Genomic DNA, 23,065 nt, shown 5'->3' on the forward strand with positions numbered 1-23,065 from the left:
GTCCAGCCCCCTTCTGCCCAGGAACCACTTCTGACATGTCTTGTCGGTGGGACTGAACCTGCAGAGGAGGCACCAGGTGACAAGCCTGGCTCAGAGCTGGCAATGTCTTCTCCCAGTCGCCTAGGAAGCAGAGATGCTAGTGCTGGCTTGTACAAACATTTCAGGCCAAGCCTGCCTGGAAGAGTGCTCATTTGCCTGCGCAGTCCAAAGATGCCTCTTTTACTTGCCACACTAAACCTGTGTCCACCCTTAAAAGCAAAGGGCAGGGAGGTGTGTTGCTCATGCATGTCACAAGCTGTTCCTTTTAACCCTTGGCCTTGCCTTTGTACCACACTGATTTGAGTATTAAAGATTTTGGCAGAAACCTTAATCATTCAGTTACAGCCAGGACACCTGTCATGGCCCTCTCCTCTGCATTCCCTAGAAAGGGTGCATAGTTAGTCCAGGCTATTGGGTCCAGCACTGGCTTCTTTTCCCCCCTTCTGCCAGTTGCTACGGTACCTTAGCTGGATAGGAGTCCCTCCTGTGAAGAAAAGTTCTTCCATTTGTGACAGGGCAGCTCAAGTGCCAGGCCACTCTCAAATCCAGATTCATATATCTCTATGTCTTAAACTCAATGAGTGCTCTCACATTGTCACAAAGCTTACAACACTCACACAGAGCAATTTCAACATACTGCTTGATGGCCACCTAATTTATTATGTGAAATGCTGACCAATCTGGATGTTAGTCAGTCTGTTTGAGTAATGTTTAACCCGAAATAAAAAAGCTTGTCAGATAAAAAGGGTGTGAATCCTTGAATTCCTCCTTTCAAACCGTTATTTCACAGAGCTTTGAACACTTCTTTGACAAGACAGGTAATAATTGCATGGAAAGTATCAGTTAGTCCCTTTAATCCTGTCTGTACAATAAATCCCTGCGACTCTCGAGTGAACCAAATCTGAAGTTTCTGCTGCATCCTGGATTGTACTCTTGATTATAAGAATATAAAATCATCACATCATGGAGATGGCATTTCTTGTCTCGTTTGGAGGCTCAGTCTCTTAAATGAACAAAGGGACAAACAGATTTGACTAGAGCTCCACGCATTAGCACCATGGCCTCCTTCATCCCTCCGAAGGTCAACAATTTTGTCGCCTGGGATTATGTGGTCTTTGCAGCACTCTTTCTCATTTCTTCTGGCATAGGAGTCTTTTTTGCAATCACAGAGAGGAAAAAAACCACTTCCAATGACTTCTTAGTCGGCGGCAGGCAGATGACTTGTGGACCAGTAGCTCTGTCACTCACTGCTAGTTTCATGTCAGCAGTGACTGTGCTGGGAACGCCAGCTGAGGTGTATCGGCATGGGGCTTCCTTCATTCTGTTCTTCCTCGCGTATATGTTTGTCATCATTTGTACTTCAGAACTTTTCCTACCTGTGTTCTACAGATCTGGCATCACAAGCACTTATGAGGTAAGCACTTTTCACAAAAGTTGTTTCTGTCAAGAAACGGTTCTTGACATTATATTTGGAAATCTGAAGGCATTGTGACAACATCAATACTGATTCTTTAAATATTCTAATCCTAAATTGCATTGCCTGCCAAGCTCAGCATGGAGGGTATCAACCTGTCCACATCAGCTGCCTCCAATCTGCTACCCTCCAGATGTAGCTGGATTGCAACACTCATCATCTCGGACCATTGGCCATTCTGTCTGGGGTTGGTGGGAGTTGTCAGGAGGCTATCAGATTGGCAGTGGCTGGTCCAGATTAATGCGGTATGTCAAAATCAGTACAGTGGTACCTCGGGTTAAGTACTTAATTTGTTCTGGAGGTCTGTTCTTAACCTGAAACTGTTCTTAACCTGAAGCACCACTTTAGCTAATGGGGCCTCCCGCTGCCGCCGCACTGCCGGAGCACGATTTCTGTTCTCATCCTGAAGCAAAGTTCTTAACCCGAGGTACTATTTCTGGGTTAGCAAAGTCTGTAACCTGAAGCGTATGTAACCCGAGGTACCACTGTAATGACAATAAATAGGTCTGTGCTTTAGGTAACTTTAAATAGGCTTCTAGTTCTGATGGAAAACCCTTTTTTATTGATAAAGGTTATTAAGGGTTTGTTGTGGCAATTTTATTATGGGCTGTATCTATAAAACAGTAGAATGAAAGAATAAGGGATATCCTTCAGTGAATGAATATCTTAAGATATGGCACGTTAAAGAAACGGTTTTATAAACCTTGAAAGAATGAGATATGGTTATTCACAAGATTTAAAAAAAATAAAAAATGTGCACAATTAGGCCTTGCCTGGATACCAGATCAATAATGATTCTCTTTCAGAACAGCTATTTTTGATACTTCCTGCGCTATGAACATTATATAGGTCCAGTTGTTTGGAATAAAGAGATAGATAGATCTACAAAATGTACCATTTCTGAAGCTGAGTGTTGTGATATAGCTGACAGCTTGTATCCATACTTAAATATGGATTGTTGTTGTTGTTTAGTCATTTAGTTGTGTCTGACTCTTCGTGACCCCATGGACCAGAGCATGCCAGGCACTTCTGTCTTCCACTGCCTCCCACAGTGGAAGACAGTGGAAGACTTAAATATGGATATGTAGTATCAAATCCTTGATATAGGGTGTAGCAAGGCTGGCTGAGGTAGACTGTGGCAGCCACCTCAGGCAGTGTCACTACGGTGCTCTGCCTGCCCCTGTTGCTGCTGATAGAAAAGTGAGGAGACATGGCACTTCTCCTCACTTCTCGGGCACCACAGCAGGCAACACCCACCTGCCTGCCACAAGAGAAGCAAGGAGAAGTGACTGCAGCGGTGGCTCCCAGGTTCCAGCAAGAACTCATGCACAACTCTGATAAGCAAGACTTTGGGGGGAAGGTGATTGCTACCTGTTTTGCCTCAGGTGGTGCAACACGATGGGTAAAGACAGTTTAAATATGTAGGTACAGAACTGCTGTAAAGCCAAACTAGATGTGACCTGGGATATCCATAAGAACATAAGTAAAGTCCTACTGGATGAGGCTGAAGACCAATCTAGCGTAGCATCCTGTTCTCACAGTGCCAACCAGAAGCCAATGGGAAGCTCACCAGCAGAACCTGAGAAGAACAGCCCTCTCTCCTCCTGTGGTTTCCAACAATGGATATTAAGATATTAAGAAGCACACTGTCTCTGATGCTGGTGCAATATTACCATTGTCACAAGTAGATGCTGATGGCCCTTATCCTCCATGAATTCACTTAATCTACTTCTAAAGCTGTCTAAAGTGGTGGCCAGTATGACATATTGTGGGGGCAAATTCCAAGACTTAACTATGGTCTGCCAAGATGTGCTTTCTTTGTCTGTCCCACGTCACGTTTTAATATAAAGAGAGGGAGAAAAGCCTTTCTTTTCCCATGTTCTTATGTGATCATCAGATAAAAGGCACATACAACATTGATAACTGTCTTTTTTTAATTCTACAAAGCTAATAGCAATGCATTCTCCCTCTCTTGTGGAATTTAGATTGGAGAAAGAAAATAAATAATAGGCTAAATATTGTCTCTCTGATCTTTAAAACTGGTATGTAGGGCTGTTAATCATGCATATCCCATATCACATCTACCTTGGTTGCGTTGATTTGGACATTAAATCACTTAAGACACCATTAGAGATTTTTTTTAAAGAAGCAGTCCACATCCATTCAGATTAATGAACACACTTTGACATAATTGAAATATGCATTACACTGTTTTATATGTGTGTACTGTTTCATATATGATTTTGTTTATTGAGTAATATCAAATATGATTTAATACATAAGTTGCATTTACTCTATTCATCATTTCTCATAGTACTTGGAGTTAAGGTTTAACAAGCCCGTTCGCATGGCTGCAACCATGATTTATATAGTGCAAACGGTAAGACATTTTACATTTCAATGAGTGGTATATGTCATGGTTTCTAAATAGTGTGGAGGTGATCCGGTATGTGTGGCCCTTTTGTGCCCATCTTCCCATTTTTGTCTTTGAAACAGCTGGCACAGGATGTGACCTAGAATGTTCATATGTGCATGGAGAGTGTCTCTATCTTAGATGAGGATGGGAAGTTCTTGCAATTCTGGACCCTAGGTTACTATTTGGAAATGATCATATCTGCAATATTATTTCTCTGGGGGTTTAATGGTTTTCTTTTTAGTAGAAAGCATCATTTGAGTCTAACTCTTCCTTGTCCTCGGGTTGCCATGGAATTCTGCATACAGCAAGAAGATTTCCTCTTTCTAAATCAGAGAGTGGGCCTACTGGAATCAACTGATGGAAACTGAGCAACAAGATCATCCTACTTTGCATTTATGTAGCACCTTTGGGGTGCTCAAAGTATTTTAGATGCATTAGCTTTCCAGTTGCATGTCAGGAGCAAAGGAACAGTGAACTTCCTGCTTCAAGCCAGGAAAGAACCACTGGCTCTTTCTTCCCAGGGACACAGTGTATTTTGTATGGAAATTTCTGGCAGATCTCTCAGAGTTTCTGCCCAGAATGTGGAATATTCCACTGTTGTCAAAGACTACACTCGTGTCCAAAAGCAGACCGTGCTTCATGCAAGCTCAATGCCAGGAGCCTGACAGACTAATGACTTTTTATTTGTTTTAAGATTCATCCTGAGGAGAAATAGTATGGCTTGCTTCAGCACAGCAGGGAACATCTGGCATTATTTGCACATTGTGTGCTATAAAGAGAACATCCTTCCCTTTTCTCCTTAGAATTGCATGGCAGCTTCTAAGAATGTTCCCTAACATTGCAATAATAGCTACTTCCTGGAAGGAATCCAAGAGTAATCTTCACAAATCACATGGGTCACAAATTGCCAGCTTAGAAGGAGGACTCTGTTGATGTCTAAGGTAGTTTGCAAAGCAAGTGTAAAGCTTAATTGACTTCAGTGGCGTAGCGTGGGGGGTGCAGCGGGGGCGGGCCGCACCGGGCGCAACATCTGGGGTTAGGGCAAATCCATGGGTTAGGGGGCGCAGATCCACGGGTTAGGGGGCGCAAATCCACGGGTTAGGGGGCGCAAATTACTTGCCTTGCCCCGGGTGCTGACAACCCACGCTACGCCACTGATTGACTTTACTTAGTGGATAACCAGATACAGATGTCTATTCAGGGAACTCTCTTGTTTCCCAACACAATTCCACCTTCCAAATGAATTCCATGCAACTAGATAGCACCAGCAATGCATTGAGACTTAGATGAACTGCTCACCTTACAAAACGTTTAGGTGATTGTTTGGAGAATTCTACAGAACTGTCAAATCCAGTTCAGAGCGAGATGCTAACTTACCTGGTGTGACACTATGGGTGATACCCAGTGGAGACTAGACTCACTGAAGTCCACTGATTTCAATGAGTATACTCTGAACAACACTTATGTTGGATATGTGTATCATTTAATCAGTAGCAGATGGCACAGTGGGATAATGGAGCTCACTTGACAGCTGAGTCACTACTTCTTAACAGGGGGAAAGGGGGAGCTGGCAAGGAGGTTGCTGCTGTGCAGATACATTGGAAGAAGCACCAAATTTGCTCTGATAGGGAATTTTCCATTTACCAGAAGGGAGGGGGGCAAGATGGTAGAGAGGTCTGTGCAGTGGAAATGCATTGGCAGGATTTGATCCACTGGTGTGCTTGAACCATGATGATCTGCCTGCCACCTTGTCCTTCCCCCTTCTCCTGTCCAGTAAGCAGCAGATTTTGGAAGGTCAAGTGAGGACTGCCCCAGCCCCCACCCCATCTGCTCATGCATTTAATACTATTTCATATCACTGATACCACAAAAATGAAATGTGGTTTTGTATGCCTAGGTATGTTTCTTTAAAGACATATACTCTGAAGGCTTAAGTTAAAAGCAACTTGCAATGAATGTTGCCAGGAGTAATGGCCAAATGTTTCCCAAATTGGCATTCTGATTATGGGACTCTCTCACACCAGAAAAATGGCTGGCATCTACATGGTATGGTTTTTGACCCTAGCTAAAGACATCTCTCTCCACAATGGCAATTGAGGACAGTTGATCAGTGTTGCCCATTTGTAATGAGAGACCACTTTCTGTTGTTGCCTTGGTCTGCATTCAATGTTGGTTTTAATGGGTTGTTGTGTTTTATAGTTTTAATAATTGTATATGTATAAACCACCCTGAGGTGGTCATCTGAAGTGCAAGCCTAACCATGTCTACTCAGAAGCAATTCCATTTTTTTCAATGGGCCTTACTCACAGGTAAGTGGGCTAGGAATGCAGTCTTAGTTAGTCTTTAAGGAGCCACAAAACCTTTTCTTCCAAATCCCTTTGAATCCTTTTAAGTGTTATTATGATCAATATTTACTTCATTTTTTGATCCCACCTTTCCTGCAAGGAGCTCAGCGTGCATGGTCCTCTCTCACCTTTTACCCTCAGGGCAACTTTATGGAAGTGGGCTAGACTGAGTGATGGGTCCCCAGCCCAGATGAGTTTCATAGTTGAAGGGGATTTTGAGCCCCAAACTCCTGGGGCCTCATTTGACACTTTAGTCACTGCTCAACACTGCAGCTCAGACTGCTGTAAATATTCATTGCTATAAGCAGAATAGCCATTTGCTCAGGTGGAAGCAAATTTAGATCACTGGCACTGCAAGCAACTCAACTGGATATAGTCATATAAATTTGGGAAATGTGACAAACTGAGATGATAAAAAAGGGTGAGAGAGGTTGTGTTACATAACTTATCTCTGTATTCACATGCATGCATGAATACATGCTCCCCTTTGTGTATGTGCATCAGTGCTGGCCAAAGTGAATATATTTATATGAATGGAACCACAGAATCTGGTGCAGCGAAGAATCCCTGTGCCCAGTCTTGGCTCTTTTCTATGGACAGTTGTCTATTTAGAACTGGTTTAGCCAAGATTCCAGTTTGCCCTTTTCATATGCTTTCTGATCCTTTGCAGATTCTTTACACTGGAGTAGTCGTCTATGCTCCAGCCCTGGCTCTCAATCAAGGTGAGTGTCCAGGCCAGCATGCTAGAGCTTTGCCAATTATCACAATGCAAGAACTGTAAAGCAGAAATGTGAACACCAAATGCTCTGAAAAGATCTATGTCTGCTCCTGTTACCTTCCCATTGGCATCTCTCACCCTTTTCCTATGCAGGATCATGTTATTTATTTGCTAGGTTTTCCTTTTGCTAAAAAGTAACCGGAGGAGATGTGCACCTCTTGGCAAAGGTCCCGGTTTAGCATAATGATCTAACACCATGTCATGTACTTTGATACTTTCTCTCTTTGCACCCTTCTGTCTTAATGTCATGTGTAATGTGAACAAGGACAAACTGATGTCCCTCGAAAGGCTATAGACTTAGGCAGTCTGACACTCCATCATTTAGCTTCTAAACCAGATTTGGTCTGTTCACCAGAGTAAGGAATTCTCTGCAAATAGTATGCATCATTCAGAGAAACAATAAAATTGAACTTCTCTTATAAAGGATGTAAAAGGAGGTAATGGAAACAGATCAATAAAAGCTGTGTCTTTCTTTATTATCTGAAATAATACATTTTAGATTTCATCGTGTCCCTAGATGAACCTTGCCTAATTTTATTTCCTTTGGTTTTGTAGTGACTGGATTTAATCTTTGGGGCTCAGTATTTGCAACAGGAATTGTTTGCACCTTCTACTGTACCCTGGTATGTACTTGACATACAGTTCAACTCAAAAAGCTTATGTAACAAGGATTTTATAATTTGGATTCATATTTATGTTAGTGAGAAAAAAATGATCCTGTGCTTTTGTGCACAGTAAAGGAGAACTTTTAATTTCTCATCATAATTTGTTTCAAAATACTCTGTGAAATTATCAGGGCATAGATGAAGTCTTTTGGTTCAGATAAACAAGTAAGTGATAAATTTCAATATAGCCTACAATCCCTGTATAGGGAAGACTTAATGTTTTATATATATTGGAAGCCACCCAGAGTGGCTGGGGTAACCCAGTCGGATGGGCGGGGTACAAATAATAAAATTATTGCTATTGTTATTATTGAGTAATACACATTCTCCCATAATCAGAGGATGGAATCCTAATCACAATTTCCTGGGATTAAGCTTCACTGAACACAGTGGCACATCTTTCTGAGTTAATAGGAATAAAATTGTGCTGTTGCTGATACAAAGGAGGTGATTCTTTCATATACCCTTACGTTGGGGGAAGAGGACATGAGTGGCCTTTCAAATGTTTTTGGACTCCTTCAGCCATAGCTGGCATGACCAAGGATGATGGGAATTGCAGCTCAAAAACATCTAGCAGACCACAGGTTATGCACCCCTGTCTTACGCAGTTGCACATAGGTAGCAATTCTCTAGAGCCCTTACCTTGGAGTAAGTCTGATGGAACAAAATAGGACTTATTTCTGAATAGACTTGAACAAGTGTGTCCTGCTAGTTGACTAGCTGAACAGAATGTTATGAAAAGGTGTGAAAATCACAAAGACACATTTTTTAAACCTTCCTGAAATGGTAACTTTTGCAGCAAATAGCAGAGCCTCTTGAGAATTCAGTACCGCACTAATTGCATTCTTTCCTCCCTCTCTTTCCTCCCTAAATTGGTTTTCAACATGACAAGATCTTGCTAAGGTCTGAACTTTGATTGGGCTTCTTCCTGTAATAAACACAAAGTACATATAGTTTCTCTGTCTTTGTCTTAGGGAGGATTAAAAGCGGTCGTCTGGACAGATGCCTTTCAACTGATTGTTATGGTGATTGGGTTCGTAACAGTATTGGTTCAAGGAACTATTACGAATGGGGGCCTCACAAACATTTGGGAAGATGCCCAGAATGGCTCACGCCTCACTATATTTGAGTAAGCAGAATGGGTTCTCATACTCAGATCTATGGACGTGTTTGTTCCTTTGTCAATAACAGTATTGTTAAAAGTGGCCAGCAAGGATGGGTCTATCATTGTCTACTGTGTATGGACAGACTGGATACTGAAAGGCACTGAGGAGTGTTGTGGATTACCTTGGATAATAAAAACAGCTTTAAAAAGTTAAAAATGGCACAGAAAATAACAAAAAATGAACTGATGGCATTCAATCATTTCCGGAAACTGCAGATAGTGTGGTCCTGTCATATCTTGAAATGAATGCTGGTCCATAGAACAGGGTCGGCCGCACTAAAACTCATATTTAAATTATTAAAACTTCAGCACAAGGATTTCCACTTGCACAACAAGACTTCCCCTTCTCCCCCCTCCTAAATGTGTCCTGGGAGCTCTCCCCAGCCCATCCCCCAGAGGAGTTTTGGGGAGAGCACAGGGTTCACACAGAGAAATGGGGGGAAATCCCATTTCACAAGCAGAAATCCTTATGAGACATGCTAATTCGATACTGCCTTAAGTCAGGATCCAGCTCGTTGTCTGTTTCATTGTGGAGATGTGTATTTCTTTTCCATTAATAATTTGAGGTATTATAGCTGGGAAAATGTTGTTTAAATGTTGAGTCAATTCATATTTGAATTCATATTGAGGTCCCTCCCTCAAATAATAATAATCAAGGAAGGGATTGTGTATGTGGATTTACAGAGACCTCGCTGCTGTATTCCTAGATATAGTGATGCTTCTTCAACCCAGTTACAGATAGGTAGCCGTGTTGGTCTGCCATAGTCAAAACAAACAAAAAAAAATTCCTTCCAGTAGCACCTTAAAGACCAACCGTTGGTCTTTAAGGTGCTACTGGAAGGAAATTTTTTATTTTTGTTTTTTCAACCCAGTTTAAGTAAAAGGGATCTAAGTATTCAAACTGTCTCCAGGATTGCAGCATCCTAAACTAACTTAAGGTGTGACGTGTGGAGGCTAAATGAGTTATCACCATTGTGTCTCATTTATGTAGTTTTGATGTTGATCCCCTGAGAAGACATACCTTTTGGACAATTGCCATAGGAGGGACATTTACCTGGTTAGGAATCTATGGAGTCAATCAGTCCACAATGCAAAGATGCATTTCCTGCAAAACCGAAAAGCATGCCAAGGCGTAAGTAAGCATTAAATTTAGTTCCAAACTAGAACATAACTAAAGAGACATACAGGCAACTGCCCATTTATGCGGAGAAGCATGCACAACTATTTCTACAAATTTCTAAGAAAACGTATGAGGGTGGAGGGGGCGCACTCATCTTATTTACTGTACAAGATGGCCAAGGGATCTTTATTGTTGTTAACAGAATGGAACATCGAGGCATCCTATAGTCTAAAGGCCATGGGATAGAACAGAAGTCTCTCAATACCACTCACTGTGACCCAGGAAGCACTGGGCCCCTTGTATCACGGGTGTCTCCTAAGTGCAGCCCAGTCAGTCATTCAAAAGCATGCCATGGTCAATGTTAACAAAAGCCACTGAGAGGTCCAGGAAAACCAAGAGGGTTTCACTCTCTTCATCCATTTTCCAGCACAAGTCATCCACCAAGGAGACCAAAGCTGGGTTAGAAACCAGACTGGAGTTTGTATATTTTCTATGAATTAGTGTACACCACTCATGTACATACAGCCAACATGACTGCCACAATCTTTGAAAAAGGGGCACTCATAGTTTTTGGACACATCTTATTCTTTCTTTCTTTTAAGTAGCAAACAGGAATGACTTATTTTTTAAGACATATAACCCCTTTCTCTTTTTCTCTCTTCAGTGCACTGTATCTAAATTTACTGGGGCTGTGGGTCATTCTGACATGTGCAGTCCTTTCAGGATTGGTGATGTATTCCCATTTCCAGACCTGTGATCCTTGGACGGCTGGTTTTATTTCAGCACCTGATCAGGTACAGCAAACAATCAGATACGTAAATGCAATGTGACATTTTAAATATTGGATGAATCTGAGAATACACATCTGAATCTTGTTGTTTCCCTTACTGAAATTCACTCGTTGCTGCACTTCTAAAACTGCACTTCTAAATCTTGCTAGAGGGTCAGGCTTGGTGGTACTCTCGCCAAATGAGGGCAGATACACATCATGCCGGGAAGGCTCTTAGGAGGGGTGATGCCAAAAATGGGATAGAATAATAGAATTATAGAATTGCAGAGTTGGAAGGGAAGCCGAGGGTCATCTAGTCCAACCTCTTGCAATGCTCCCTCTGCTTAAAAACATTGTAATGTAATGTTTTTCACTGTTATGTGTATATCAAATGTTTTGTACCAGGTTATATTGCCTCACTGAAAAGATATTTTGGATTGGTTAAGCATCACCTCACCTCACATTATATTTAATATGGAAAACCACCCTGTGATCTTCAGATGAAGGGCGTCTTAGAAATTTAATAAATAATATAGATAAAAACAAGAACCACTATAAACTTGGGGGGGGGGGACAACATTAAATAACAATCAACATTGACAGACTCTACTTTGTAGGGTCCCCACAGAACAGCTTTTTGTACCATAGAGGAATGAATAAACTTTCCTAACCTTCCTTCCTTTCTTTTCTGCCATCCAGCTAATGCCGTATTTTGTTATGATCATCTTTTCCACAACCCCTGGACTACCAGGATTATTTGTTGCATGTGCCTTCAGTGGAACATTAAGGTCTGTGTTTTAACTGGGTTGCCTCTACTCACATTTTGTCTGCTGCACTCGGTTTTAATGGAGGCAAACCAAGCAGAGCATCGCACAGGGGTTTAGTGTTGGTGGGGCTGCTGCTCTCGAATCTGCTGCATCATTTCTCTCACTCTGCCAACTCCATCTCTGCAATGAAATGCTGCAGTGCTTTGTCTTTTCGTATGCAATCCAGCACAGAGCTTGTCATGTGCTCTGGCAAGCAGATTTCCACATATTTTTCTCATCCTATCAGAAAACCTCAATATGCTCTCTTAGGTACCAAATTATCAAACAGTGATTTTCATGTTCAAAGAACCTCCGGTGTCAGGAAACATAGATGAGCATGCACAAAAGTTAAGCTGGCAATGGGAAAATATGTCACTCCTACTTCCCTGTCTTTCTGGTGGAAGATACTGTGTCAGTCAGGTGTTTGTGAAGAGTAAAAATCAGACAAGAGCTGGAGACAAAAGGTACCTGTCTGAATAGGCTGGCAGGGGAGGTGGGGGTAGATTGGAGTAGTTAACCTTGTGCCCTCTGAGTTGATGTATTTTTTATTTTTAGGTGTGTGTGTGGGGGGGAAATCATGGTGAAGTGATTGTGTTGCTGCTCCCCATTCTGTTTCATGTAGAATGACATCTTATCATACCACTAAAAAGGCTTTCAAGCGGTTTTGTAAAATCGCAACCTGCATATTGAGTTCTCCTCTCACACAGACATTCCTAGTTTTTAGAGTTGTGTGAATCAGCACTCAGGATTGTTAATATCCAAACCAGCGTACTTCACAGCAGTGCAACCCACTCTGGGACCTGTAGCTAAATTTGCTCCCACAGGAAGTAGTGATGGTCATCAACTTGGATGGCTTTGAAAGAGGGTTAGAGAAATTCAACGAGGCCATCAGTGGCTACTAACCACAATATCCATGTTATATGTTCATTGTCTGAGGCAGTGTGCCTCTGAATGGCAGAATCACAAGTGGGAAAAGTGCTGTTGTGCTCAGCTCCTGCTTTCAGGCTTCACATAGGCATCTGATTGGCCACTGTGAAAACAGGATGTTGGACTGGAGGGGCCATTGGCCTGACCCAGCAGGCTCTTCTTATGTTCTTTTGTGGTTGTGATGCAGCCGAAGTCCTCACAATGTGTGTTTTCACTTTCACAGCACTGTGGCTGCAAGTATAAATGCTCTGGCAACTGTCACATTTGAAGATTTTGTCAAGCACTGCTTACCAAACCTCTCTGAACGTACGAGCACTTGGGTCAGCAAAGGCTTATGTAGGTACAGTAAATGGATTTGATTCTTCTGAACTGTAAGGCCACAAATATGCTACTAGATCTATTGGGCAAAGCGCTCCTCTTACTAAAATTAGCAGGTCATTTGCACGATTCCAATATATTACAAATCCTGCATTCTTTTTGAACTCCTTAATATTACCATTAAGGTGACTGTTAATTTGCCTGTCTGATCATTTTCCTTGTATATTATAGCCCTGTTCAGGCATTAAGTGCTAGGGAGCATATGGGCACAGAACAGGCTCCCTTCCACAGACCTTCTCCCCAGTGTATGGAAGGTGGGAGTGGAGCATCAGTGGGAGAGGGCCAATAAACAGGTTCCCACTTTCCATCTCACATGCTTGTTACTGCATGATGCATGATACTGGAATGGGGTTTACTGCCCATGGATAGTTATATGCAAAATATGATGTCATCACTTAATGGATATTTGGCCATTTAACCTCTATTGTCCTTGAGTTGATTTTTATTGATAATAGTTTTGGAGTCATATTCCCTGAGAAGTTGCTGTACCAGTAACCATGCAAACTATTTTTTATTATTTTGGAGTGAAGTGTTAAGAACATAGCATACCTAGTCAGACCATTGGCCCATCTAGCTCTGATTTTGTTTACATAGACCAACTTGACTGATGGACCAGGAACAAGACCTTGGGGTTATAGTAGATAGCTCAGTGAAGAGGTTGACCCAGGGGGCAGCAGCTGTGAAAAAGGCAAATTCCATGCTAAACACCATTAAGAGAAGAACTGAAAATAAAACTACCAATATCATAATGCCATTATACAAATCCATGGTGTGACCACATTTGGAATACTGTGCACAATTCTGGTTGCCTCACCTCAAAAAGGATATTGTAGAGTTGGCAAAGGTTCAGAAAAGGATGACTAAAATTATATTGGAGATGGAGGCATTCTTCTATGAAGAAAGGCTGCAGTGTTTGGGACCATTTAGCATAGAGCAGGCTTTCCCAAACTTGGGTCTTCAGCTGTTTTTGGATTACAACTCCCATCATCCCTAGCTAGCAGGACTAGTGGTCAGGGATTGTGGGAACTGTAGTCCAAAAACAGCTGGAGACCCATGTTTGGGAAACCCTGGTTAGAAGAAAGTTGAATAAGAAGCAACATTGATAGAAGTTTATAAAATTATGCATGGCATGTGGAAAGCGGATAGAGAAAACACTACAACTCAAGAACATCCAATGAAGCTGAATGCTCAGGGCAGATAAAAGAAAGTACTTCCTTGCACAGTGCATAAACTATGGCACTCACTCCCACAGGAGGCAAGTATGGTTACCAACCTAGATGACTTTAAAAGAGGATTAGACAAATTCATGGAGAAGAGAGCTATCAATGGCAACTAGCCATGATGGTTATGCCTCCATAGTTGGAGGAAGCAATGCTTCTGAATACCAGTTGCTGGAAACCATAGGGAGTGAGAATGCTCTTGTGCTCAAATCCTGCCTGCAGGTTTCCTAGAGGTACCTGGTTACTGTGAGAACAGGATGCTGTACCTGATCCGGGAGGCTCTTCTTATGCTCTTATATTCTTGACCAGGGGGAGCCGGGACCCATTTCTCATTTGCAAAAGTTAATTAATTTACACATGACTTAATTGGCCGGCCTTGAAAGTGAACTGAAACAAGCAAAGAAGCAAACCCAATAGACCAAATTAAAAAATAAGTAAATGTCTGGCCTGATGCCAGTGCAACATAAGATTAGGCTAATAAGATGGCTGAACTTTTTATCCCATGGTACATTTAATGATTTGTGCTCCACTGCTACATGGTGTCCGTGCTGCTTATGTCAAAGCAGCAGATGAAAGGAACCACAACTTGATGGCATAGCTCATCCTTTGTATTTAGAAGGTCTGGGTTTCTATCCCTATCATGTCCAATCAAAAATATTTCCAACTGTACCCTTGGGAAGATCTTGGAGAGGCATTGTTAAGTAGGAATAGAAGGTCCTGAGCTGTACAAACTAATGATCTGTTTGTGTTCTATAAGCAGCTCAGAGGTACCTTCATCTATTGCATCTGACTGGGACCCCCTAGGTGTTGTCAGAGCCATGTTTCCATCAGCTCCAGACAGCCTGGCTAATAGTCAAGGATGGTGGAAGTTATTGCCCAGCAGCATCTAGAGGGCCCGTCCTTGATCTACTGAGGTATCATGCACAGCAGTTTTCAGCACTGCACTGTGTTGAGCTGAAATTAATACCATGAAAAATCTGTCACACAGTCAAAGAGCTACTCAAAAGTCTCTGAATTCGATAGGATGTGGTTTTGTTCACATTAAGCTTCAGCTTTCCATACAGATGTTATTGACACTGTGAGGTGTTAAGAGCTTTAAGAAGAATACAGATTATCTTTTTCTATAAAGATGAGGATAAGAACGTTTATACACACTCAGAATTAAGCTGCAGAATTAACCGTGTTGGCTTCTAACTATGAATAATTGAAGTTTGAAGGTTTTTATTCCCCATGTTCTAAAAATGTCATAGATGACTTGTCTGGAAGAGAATTCCAAGCAAAGGGCATCCTTCGGTACTGACACCAGTAAGCAGAGTAATCGAATGAATAGACCCCCAAATGGGCATATATCAGATTGCAGAACACAGGTTCAGAATCATGGAGATCTTTCACGGGTTAAAAATCTCACAAGAGTGCATCTAAATGTTCGAGGCCCTAGCTGATGATGGTGGACAACTCTTTTTCAGGCATAGTATTTGGAGTGATATGTACTTCCATGGCAGTAGCAGCATCATTCATGGGTCCTGTTGTGCAGGTAACTACAGATTTTAAGATGGTTGGTATGAACTGGAGCCCCTGCGTGTATCAGGAATTTGTGTTCTCTCCCATGAGAAGTGACAATCCAGCACCTTTAGTACACAAAGTTTGTCTGGCCACAGGAGAAACCAGAGAGCTCCAGCCCAAAGGGAGCTCCACATACCCATGGGTCTGCTGCTACTAGGAACGCCTGCCCACATTCTTTTCTGCATTAATTCTTTTCCTTGTGTGGATAAGCAGGATGAAATATCACTCTTCTATTTGGTCAAAACTAAGATCCAGTCTTTTTCTTAGTCTGAATATGTTGAAACAAAATGGGATCCTTGGAGATAAGAGCAAATACCCAGTCCAGGAACCCTCGTGTGTAACAACGGGCTGGATTTTCCAGTATTGTTTCAACTTGTAGGGTCTGCACTTGAACAAGCAAACTATTGGCATTGCAAGTTAGACCATGGGGGGCGCTCTCCCTCATGTCCATCACAGGGCCTCCTCAATGCACAGGGGATATCCAGAAAGATTATTTTTACATGCTTTCAGGCATGTGTCTGGGTCTTGAGGAACATGCTGTTAGAACTGCTTGCCAATTAAGGAAATTATTAGTTGCTTAATGATATAATTGATTAAATTATTGCATGTGATTTATTAAATTTTGATCTATTGATTAAACGTTGCATATGAAGGGGAGGGAGAAATCATGCTTCCTTTGTTTTAGATTAAGGGTGGCTGACCTATATTGCTGGGCTTCAACACCCATCAGCTTCAACCAGTTAGGGATGATAGGAGTTGTAGTTCCACAACATCTGGAGAGCTACAGGTGGAGAATATCTTTCAGCATAAAGGCCGCATTCTTTCTTGGGGCTGCAGGACTAGTGGGTGGGGCCAAAGCCACACACACTCCTTTTCCACCCATCCACACTGATTCTTATCTCAAGAATACATTAGGGGCACCTATTTAGTTGAGGGTGGAATGCGCTGCCATAATGTATTGGTTCAAAAGGCTAATTCCCCTTCTATACCTTACTATTTATGGAGGAAATATAAGAACTCCTTTCTTTAAACTTGAATACAGATTTATTTATTTTTTAACTCTGTCAAGAAATGGTACACAAAGAAGAAATAGAAAAAGCATGTTCTCTGAGATAAGAAATTGAAAGAACTATTATAGAAGGATGCTGCAGAGACACTTGATGTCAATAAATAGCTTTCTAAAGCTTCTCCCGTGCTTCCTTTCAACAGGCTTCACTTAGCATTCATGGGATGTGCGGGGGACCTATGCTGGGATTATTTACACTAGGGATCATTTTCCCCTGTACCAACTGGAAAGTAAGTAATAAGAATCACATTTTCAAGACAGCTCATTTCACTTACAGTATTTGTTCTTGCCAATCAATCAACCAATTAAAGCAATTTTTACTGCACTCTTCAGTGAAAACTCTCCCAGGGCATCTTACAGCAATCAGTCATGACATAGTTTGTGCCCTCAGGTTGGCAATCTAAAAGACATAAAACACAAAATGGAAAAGGGATTGAGAGGGAAGAGGCAGGAAAAGAAGAGGCAAATTTAGGCATTAGACCTTAGTCTCAAAGTTCTTACAGTGACCAGCTGGATTAGAATCAGATGAAAGTGAGGAGGAGCCAAAAGTTGGTCTATCTGTGGCATTACTTTCCATTTCTCTCTGTGCTGCAACCTGACGGAATGCCTGCTGCTGGGTGATAGATGATGGAAGGAGCAGCCGGATGGAGCTGGATTTGCAGCAGAGCTGCTTCCTTACTAATACTCGCTGCATCCTGGTGGAGCGGCTGTTTCTGGAGAGGAAGGAGAGGAAAATCCTGGTGGAGCTGGTTTTTGAGTAACCCTGACTGATTGGCCTGCTGTTATTACTGGTTTTTGTGCTGGTGCAAAACCTAGCAAACTGCATCACACTGCATATGAAAAACATACGATAACCTGGTTCTCATTTAGTTTGCCCCATAAACACATCATTTCACCAAGCAGACCACTGAGAGGGGTAATTCTGTATGGTTAAGGGTTGTAGTACATCCTATATGTTAGCTGTGGGGGACCATCTAGCCTGTGGCTCATATTAGCACTAGTTGGGGACCTAATCTGGCTGTATTCCCCAAGCCACACGAAACTGTGTCCCATGTGGGGTAGGAACAATAGGGAGCCTTCAAATGCAATCCCACTTCTTCTTTGAAAGCAGGGCTTGCTGTTATTGCTGATCAGCTGATTGACATTGATAACAAGCCCTGCTGTGATCAGCTGCACTGGGGATTTCAGGAACTCCCTAGTGCAGCCAGTCCCTGCCCAAGCAGGGCTTGCTGGCAGCACTGATCTGTTCATCTGTGCTGACAGTAAGGCCTGCAGGAGTCAGCTATGTTTGTAAGTTCCTGATTGTGAGCTTCCAATGCAGCCAATTCCTGGTAAAAGTATAGGATTGCATGCCCCACTTTGGGTAGGCATCTTCTTTTGCAGCCTAGCCCAAGTTCAAGCTGAGCCACAAAGGAAAAAGGAAAGAACTGGAAGTGCAATTAGAGGGTACTCCCAATTCTTTCCTTTGAATTTGGGTTATTTGATATCATCCATGACCCATGGAGGGTTTAGGATTTGGTCTATTCCCCACTGTGATATGGAGACGACACTGAAAATGTGCTCCAGAGATGAGCAACCCCTTTTCCAGCTGGTAATGCTGGCAAGCACTTTACCCTGTGACTCTCCAATAATACTCTGAATGTCTAATTTTCTTTTGTGATTTAAGGGTGCTTTGGGAGGTCTCCTTACTGGAATCACCTTGGCATTTTGGGTTGGCTTTGGAGCTTTTGTGTACCCTGCTCCAGCTGCAAAGGCCCTTCCATTATACCTTTCCACAGCTGAGTGCATTGTCAATAATACAGAGACTGTACCAACTATGTTCCCTACCTCATCTCCCATCAGGTAAGATTCTCTCTCAGCTGCTCTCCTTCCAAGCTACAATATGGAGACAACTGTGATTAGCAGTAGTTTTTAAGCAAATGTGGTTGACTACAGAATAGTTTAATTAGAAAGTGAAACTCTTCCCTTTGCTACTATTTTGTTGAGCTCAATCCCCAGCTATATTAAAATCCTGGACTGGGGACATTTACAAAATGCCATCGAGTTTTTATGGGGCTATTTGGATCATCTCCCCACCTCCCACCCCATGAATTATGGTAGGTTGTTTTTGTTTTTTGTTTTGCCCCATAATGATTGTCCATACTTCTGCAAAACATGGGCTTCTGCTGAGTCTTTTGCCCTTGCGTGTGGGTGTTGCACAACGGGGGGTCATTCTTCTCTGGAGCTGGGAATTAGAAGGTATGATAAATTAACCAATTCTTGCTCAAAGTGGTCATATATATTGACTGTCCCTCAAATTTATCATCCTAGGCCACATCTGGCAGAGACGTGGTATTCTCTCTCCTATCTTTACTATAGTGCTGTTGGGTGTCTTGGATGTATTGCTGCGGGGCTTCTGATCAGTTTGGTTACAGGTCAGTTCTTTACTGGTTTTTGTGGTCCGGACTCTGACATTGTTTTCTTCTACAAAACTGATACTAGCTTTTCCATTATAATAATATTTTATTTGTATCCTGCCCTCCCCGACCGAGGCCAGGCTCAGAGCGGCTAACATCATAAAAACAACACAATAAGCATAAAAACAGACATCAATTAATTAAAATACACCTTAAAATTAATTCAGACAAGTTAAAATCCGGGCAGCTGGCAATTATCAGGGTGGAGTTGAGAGTGGTTAATAATTGCCAGGACCAACTGTTTCCACTGATCATACAAGGACCTGAGAGCGGGTTGGGGCCTCCTTCAGGATTGATTTATACAAAGGAAAGTCAAACTGCATCCTGTCCCAAGGCCTGGCGGAACAGCGCCATCTTGCAGGCCCTGCAGAAAGATGTCAAATCCCGCCTGGTCTCTTGTGGGAGAGCGTTCCACCAGGCTGGGGCATGGCCGAAAAGGCCCTGGCTCTAGTCGAGGCCGTTCTAATTTCCCTGGGGCCCGGGATCTTCAAGGTGTTGCTAGCAGACCGTAAGGTCCTCTGTGGGGCATACCAGAAGAGGCGGTCCCATAGGTACGAGGGTGCACTTTGAAGTGCACAGGATGAGTGATTTGCCTTTAAGTGAGCTGTATGTTCTCAAGTCTGAGCTTCAATTTCTCAGAACTCATTTTTTTGGTGAGAATTTTTTTGACATTTTTCATTTTCTTGTTCTCCTAGAAAATGAAGGCGACTTTGCAGAATTTTATCTGAATATTTTCCACCATTTGTGTGTGAGGGGGATGGCCACCATTCCCCCACCCGCCCACCTACCCACATAGTGTACTAAAAATTCCAAGATATGATAATGCAAAATGGTGGCCAGGTAGACAATGTCATTGCTGATGCTGCTGATATCAAACATCCTGCCCATCCTTCCGCCATGGCTGCTAGGCTGTGGATGTGGTGGCAGCTCTACAAAATCTCATGGGTCCAGGTTGGGGATAAGGATCTCAGCTCTTCTCCAGCATTTTGTTAGCCTTTTTCTGGAAATCAGCAATAATTCAAATTATCAAAGAACGGCTGGTCAAGCTAAAACAGGCAGTTGAAACTGACAAGTTGATAAAACACAGAGATCAATACAAAAGTGCTTAACAGATTATTATGTACCAGCAGAGGAACCTTCAGGTTTAAGGGCAGAATGCAAATTCTATAAATAAGGTTCATTACAAAAAAACCCCCACCCCAATCCAAATTCCTAGTTGAACTGGGGGAACATGGACTCTATTCATTTTGTGCTAAACTAGCCAGCATGGTTATAAAAGAATAGATCTATGTTTTGTTTCATATTATCAATGTTTTGCATAGAATATTATTATACAAAATAAACAACAGCGTTTTGATAGATGCTTGACTCTTACTTTCTTCTGCCAAGGTCCAAATAAAGGAGAAGATATCAAGCCACTCTTAATTCGCCCTGTCTGCAACCTGTTTTGCTTCTGGTCTCATAAATGCAAACACTTGTGCTGGTGTGGAGTGGACCATGATGACAGCAAAGCACTTCATGTGAGACTCTTTCCTTATAAGCCTCCCATATTTCCTGCAATTGCTGGACTCTGGACTCCATTAAACCCACAAGCCAATTTAGGCTGAGTGCATTATCATAATATGTGCTTCCAAACCTGATAACAGAACTTATATTTTTAATGCCACCTCTATAGCAGATCAATTCACCATCATGAGAAACTTGTACAGTGGGTTGGTTAACACAATCAGCCAGGAGCCAGTGCTAATTGAAATGCACATTTCATGGCAATATGGCCAATATGGCCCAGTATGCTACTCTTCCGAACGGAAATATCTAAGAGGCAGGTTTCTGAAAGGATACTAGATTGAGGATTGCGTTGTCAGCTGCTTGCTGCTGAAACAAACACCATTAGAGTAGCAGTTGAGTATTTAATGCAATTTGGTTGCCGATGGAAGAGACAATTTTCAAACACCCCCATAGTTCCAGAGTTAACAGGAAAGGACATATTGTTCTATAATTCTGTTGGATAGCAACATCAGTTTTCCAACCAGTATAGGATCAGGGCTTTGTTTTCAACTGGAACTCATCAGAACTGAGTTCTATCACCTCTTTTTCTAGAAAAAAAATGGCCCATATATGATGATACATATACAAGCATAAATTTACACCACCTGTTACTCATCTGTTACTCATAAAACACTTAAAATAACATATAATCAAAAAAGCTAAGCAGCTTTTTGTTTTTATTTTATTTTTTGTAAATTGCAATTGCTAATGCATATGGTCATCGAGGAATATACAATATTCATAGAATATTTCAGCCATGTTACTTTAACTATATTTCTAGAAATAGGTGTTGGTGAATGTCATCTATACCGCCCCTCCCCCCAAAAAAAGACTTTTGGCACAAGCCATGCTTATACAAAACTATCCATATCTAGAAAAGCTTTATCCCAAATATTTATTTGTGGTTCTTAAATGTGTAGCTGTATATGAAAGCCAATGCAACCAGTTCATTTATATGCCAGAAAATGAACTCACTGGCATCAGGCCACCCTCCCAGGTTTCACTCACATCTCTCTCTGTTTCCAAAGCTGCTCCCTCTACAGCTTCCCAATCCTTGTCTGACAGTTTATGACCTTTTTGTACATATAAGGATTCCTCCAGATGAGCTGTTTATTCATTGCTCATTCAGATTTGTTTATGGTGTGTTTGTGTGTGTGTGTGTGTGTGTGCATAACAATGGCCATTCATCCTGCGTTTGTCCTAATTTGCAAATTCATCATTTGTTCATCCCAGAGCGTTTCCCCATTACTTTCCAAACCACAAAAAAAATATCTCATGTGTGTTTTAAGTGGATTTGTTGTTCTAGAGTGCTATAGAATCATAGAATTGTAGGGTTGGAAGGGAGCATGAAGGTAATCTAGTGCAGGAATCTTTTTGCCCAACATGGAGACTGAGCATAAGAGTCTCAGACTCTACCATCTGAGCTATTTAGCTTCCTAATAATCCACTTTAAATGTGCAAAGTTCTGGTATGCACTTGTATACTCACATTCATATGCATTTGGGGCCATTACAAGCGGGAATGGAAACTAATCCACTTCTTGACTTAACTGTCCTTCCTTCTTCTTCTTTTTACATTATTTCTCAGGAGGGATCAGAAGATGATCTGCATAAAGGTCTTGGAAAGAAGGCAGAAGCAAATGATGCCTTTGCAAATGGATTCAATAAAGAAATGCTGGGTCACTTACCTGGTTACAACCCAAGCGAAAAATCCTACACTAATACAAGTATAGAGACGGAATCTTATTTTTAGGATGTACAGGGAAAAGGTCATCCTGCTAACAATAGGAATGGCATGGAATTGTCCAAACTTTAGGAAAACAAATCAGTGGCACTACGAGTAGCCGAGGAGGCATTTAATTATAATTTAGTAGAGGGTTAGAAGGTGCATTTATTTTTATTTTCAGAAGTCATTTTATAACAAGGAAACTTTTTCTAAGACTCAGTGGTGGTGAATGTGGCGAGAGAAAAGATGGAAAGACATATACATGTGTGTGTTTTTCAGAAAGAATGGAACATGCAGTTAACTCTTTAAAAAGTTTTTTTTTATTTTAATCCCCTTGTATTTTTTCCCAGTGCAACTTGGGTATTCGTCTCCCATTTGTCTTAACATGGAATTCTAAAATATGAACTATGCTACAGATGCATATTTCCTGACCAAACTACAGTGTCATTGTAGAGTTTTTCCTCTGGAGTACCACAGGTTGCCTAATAAAGTACTTGCAGAATTTGGTGTGATTTAAAATTCATTATGGATTTTCCCATTGTGGCTGATCAGAGAAGCTGTGAAAAGATCTTCAATGACTGAGCTCTTTGGCAACATTGTTTGTT

General features: G+C 41.7%; 1 protein-coding gene across 1 annotated transcript; it reads left to right on the forward strand.

Moving 5' to 3' along the window:
- The first annotated feature begins 811 nt into the window (after positions 1-811).
- On the forward strand, positions 812-22,962 carry SLC5A12 (solute carrier family 5 member 12). Its single transcript, XM_083598775.1, has 15 exons — positions 812-1,453; positions 3,828-3,893; positions 6,945-6,996; positions 7,608-7,675; positions 8,692-8,846; positions 9,874-10,014; positions 10,667-10,796; positions 11,471-11,559; positions 12,728-12,840; positions 15,569-15,636; positions 16,875-16,961; positions 18,398-18,573; positions 19,042-19,145; positions 20,577-20,707; positions 22,323-22,962. The coding sequence occupies exons 1-15, from the start codon at positions 1,097-1,099 to the stop codon at positions 22,485-22,487; spliced, it is 1,902 nt and encodes a 633-aa protein (XP_083454901.1). The 5' UTR covers positions 812-1,096; the 3' UTR covers positions 22,488-22,962.
- The last annotated feature ends 103 nt before the right edge of the window (positions 22,963-23,065 follow it).

The sequence above is a fragment of the Podarcis filfolensis genome, assembly GCF_964270895.1.
Source record: "Podarcis filfolensis genome assembly, chromosome: 1".
NCBI lineage: Eukaryota > Metazoa > Chordata > Lepidosauria > Squamata > Lacertidae > Podarcis > Podarcis filfolensis.

Bases quoted from the DNA above. Each gene is read 5' to 3' on its own strand.
- SLC5A12 (XM_083598775.1), top strand. From the start codon at position 1,097: ATGGCCTCCTTCATCCCTCCGAAGGTCAACAATTTTGTCGCCTGGGAT. The intron at 3,894-6,944 runs GTAAGACATTTT...GATCCTTTGCAG, and splicing joins TGATTTATATAGTGCAAACG to ATTCTTTACACTGGAGTAGT. The intron at 10,797-11,470 runs GTACAGCAAACA...TCTGCCATCCAG, and splicing joins TTATTTCAGCACCTGATCAG to CTAATGCCGTATTTTGTTAT.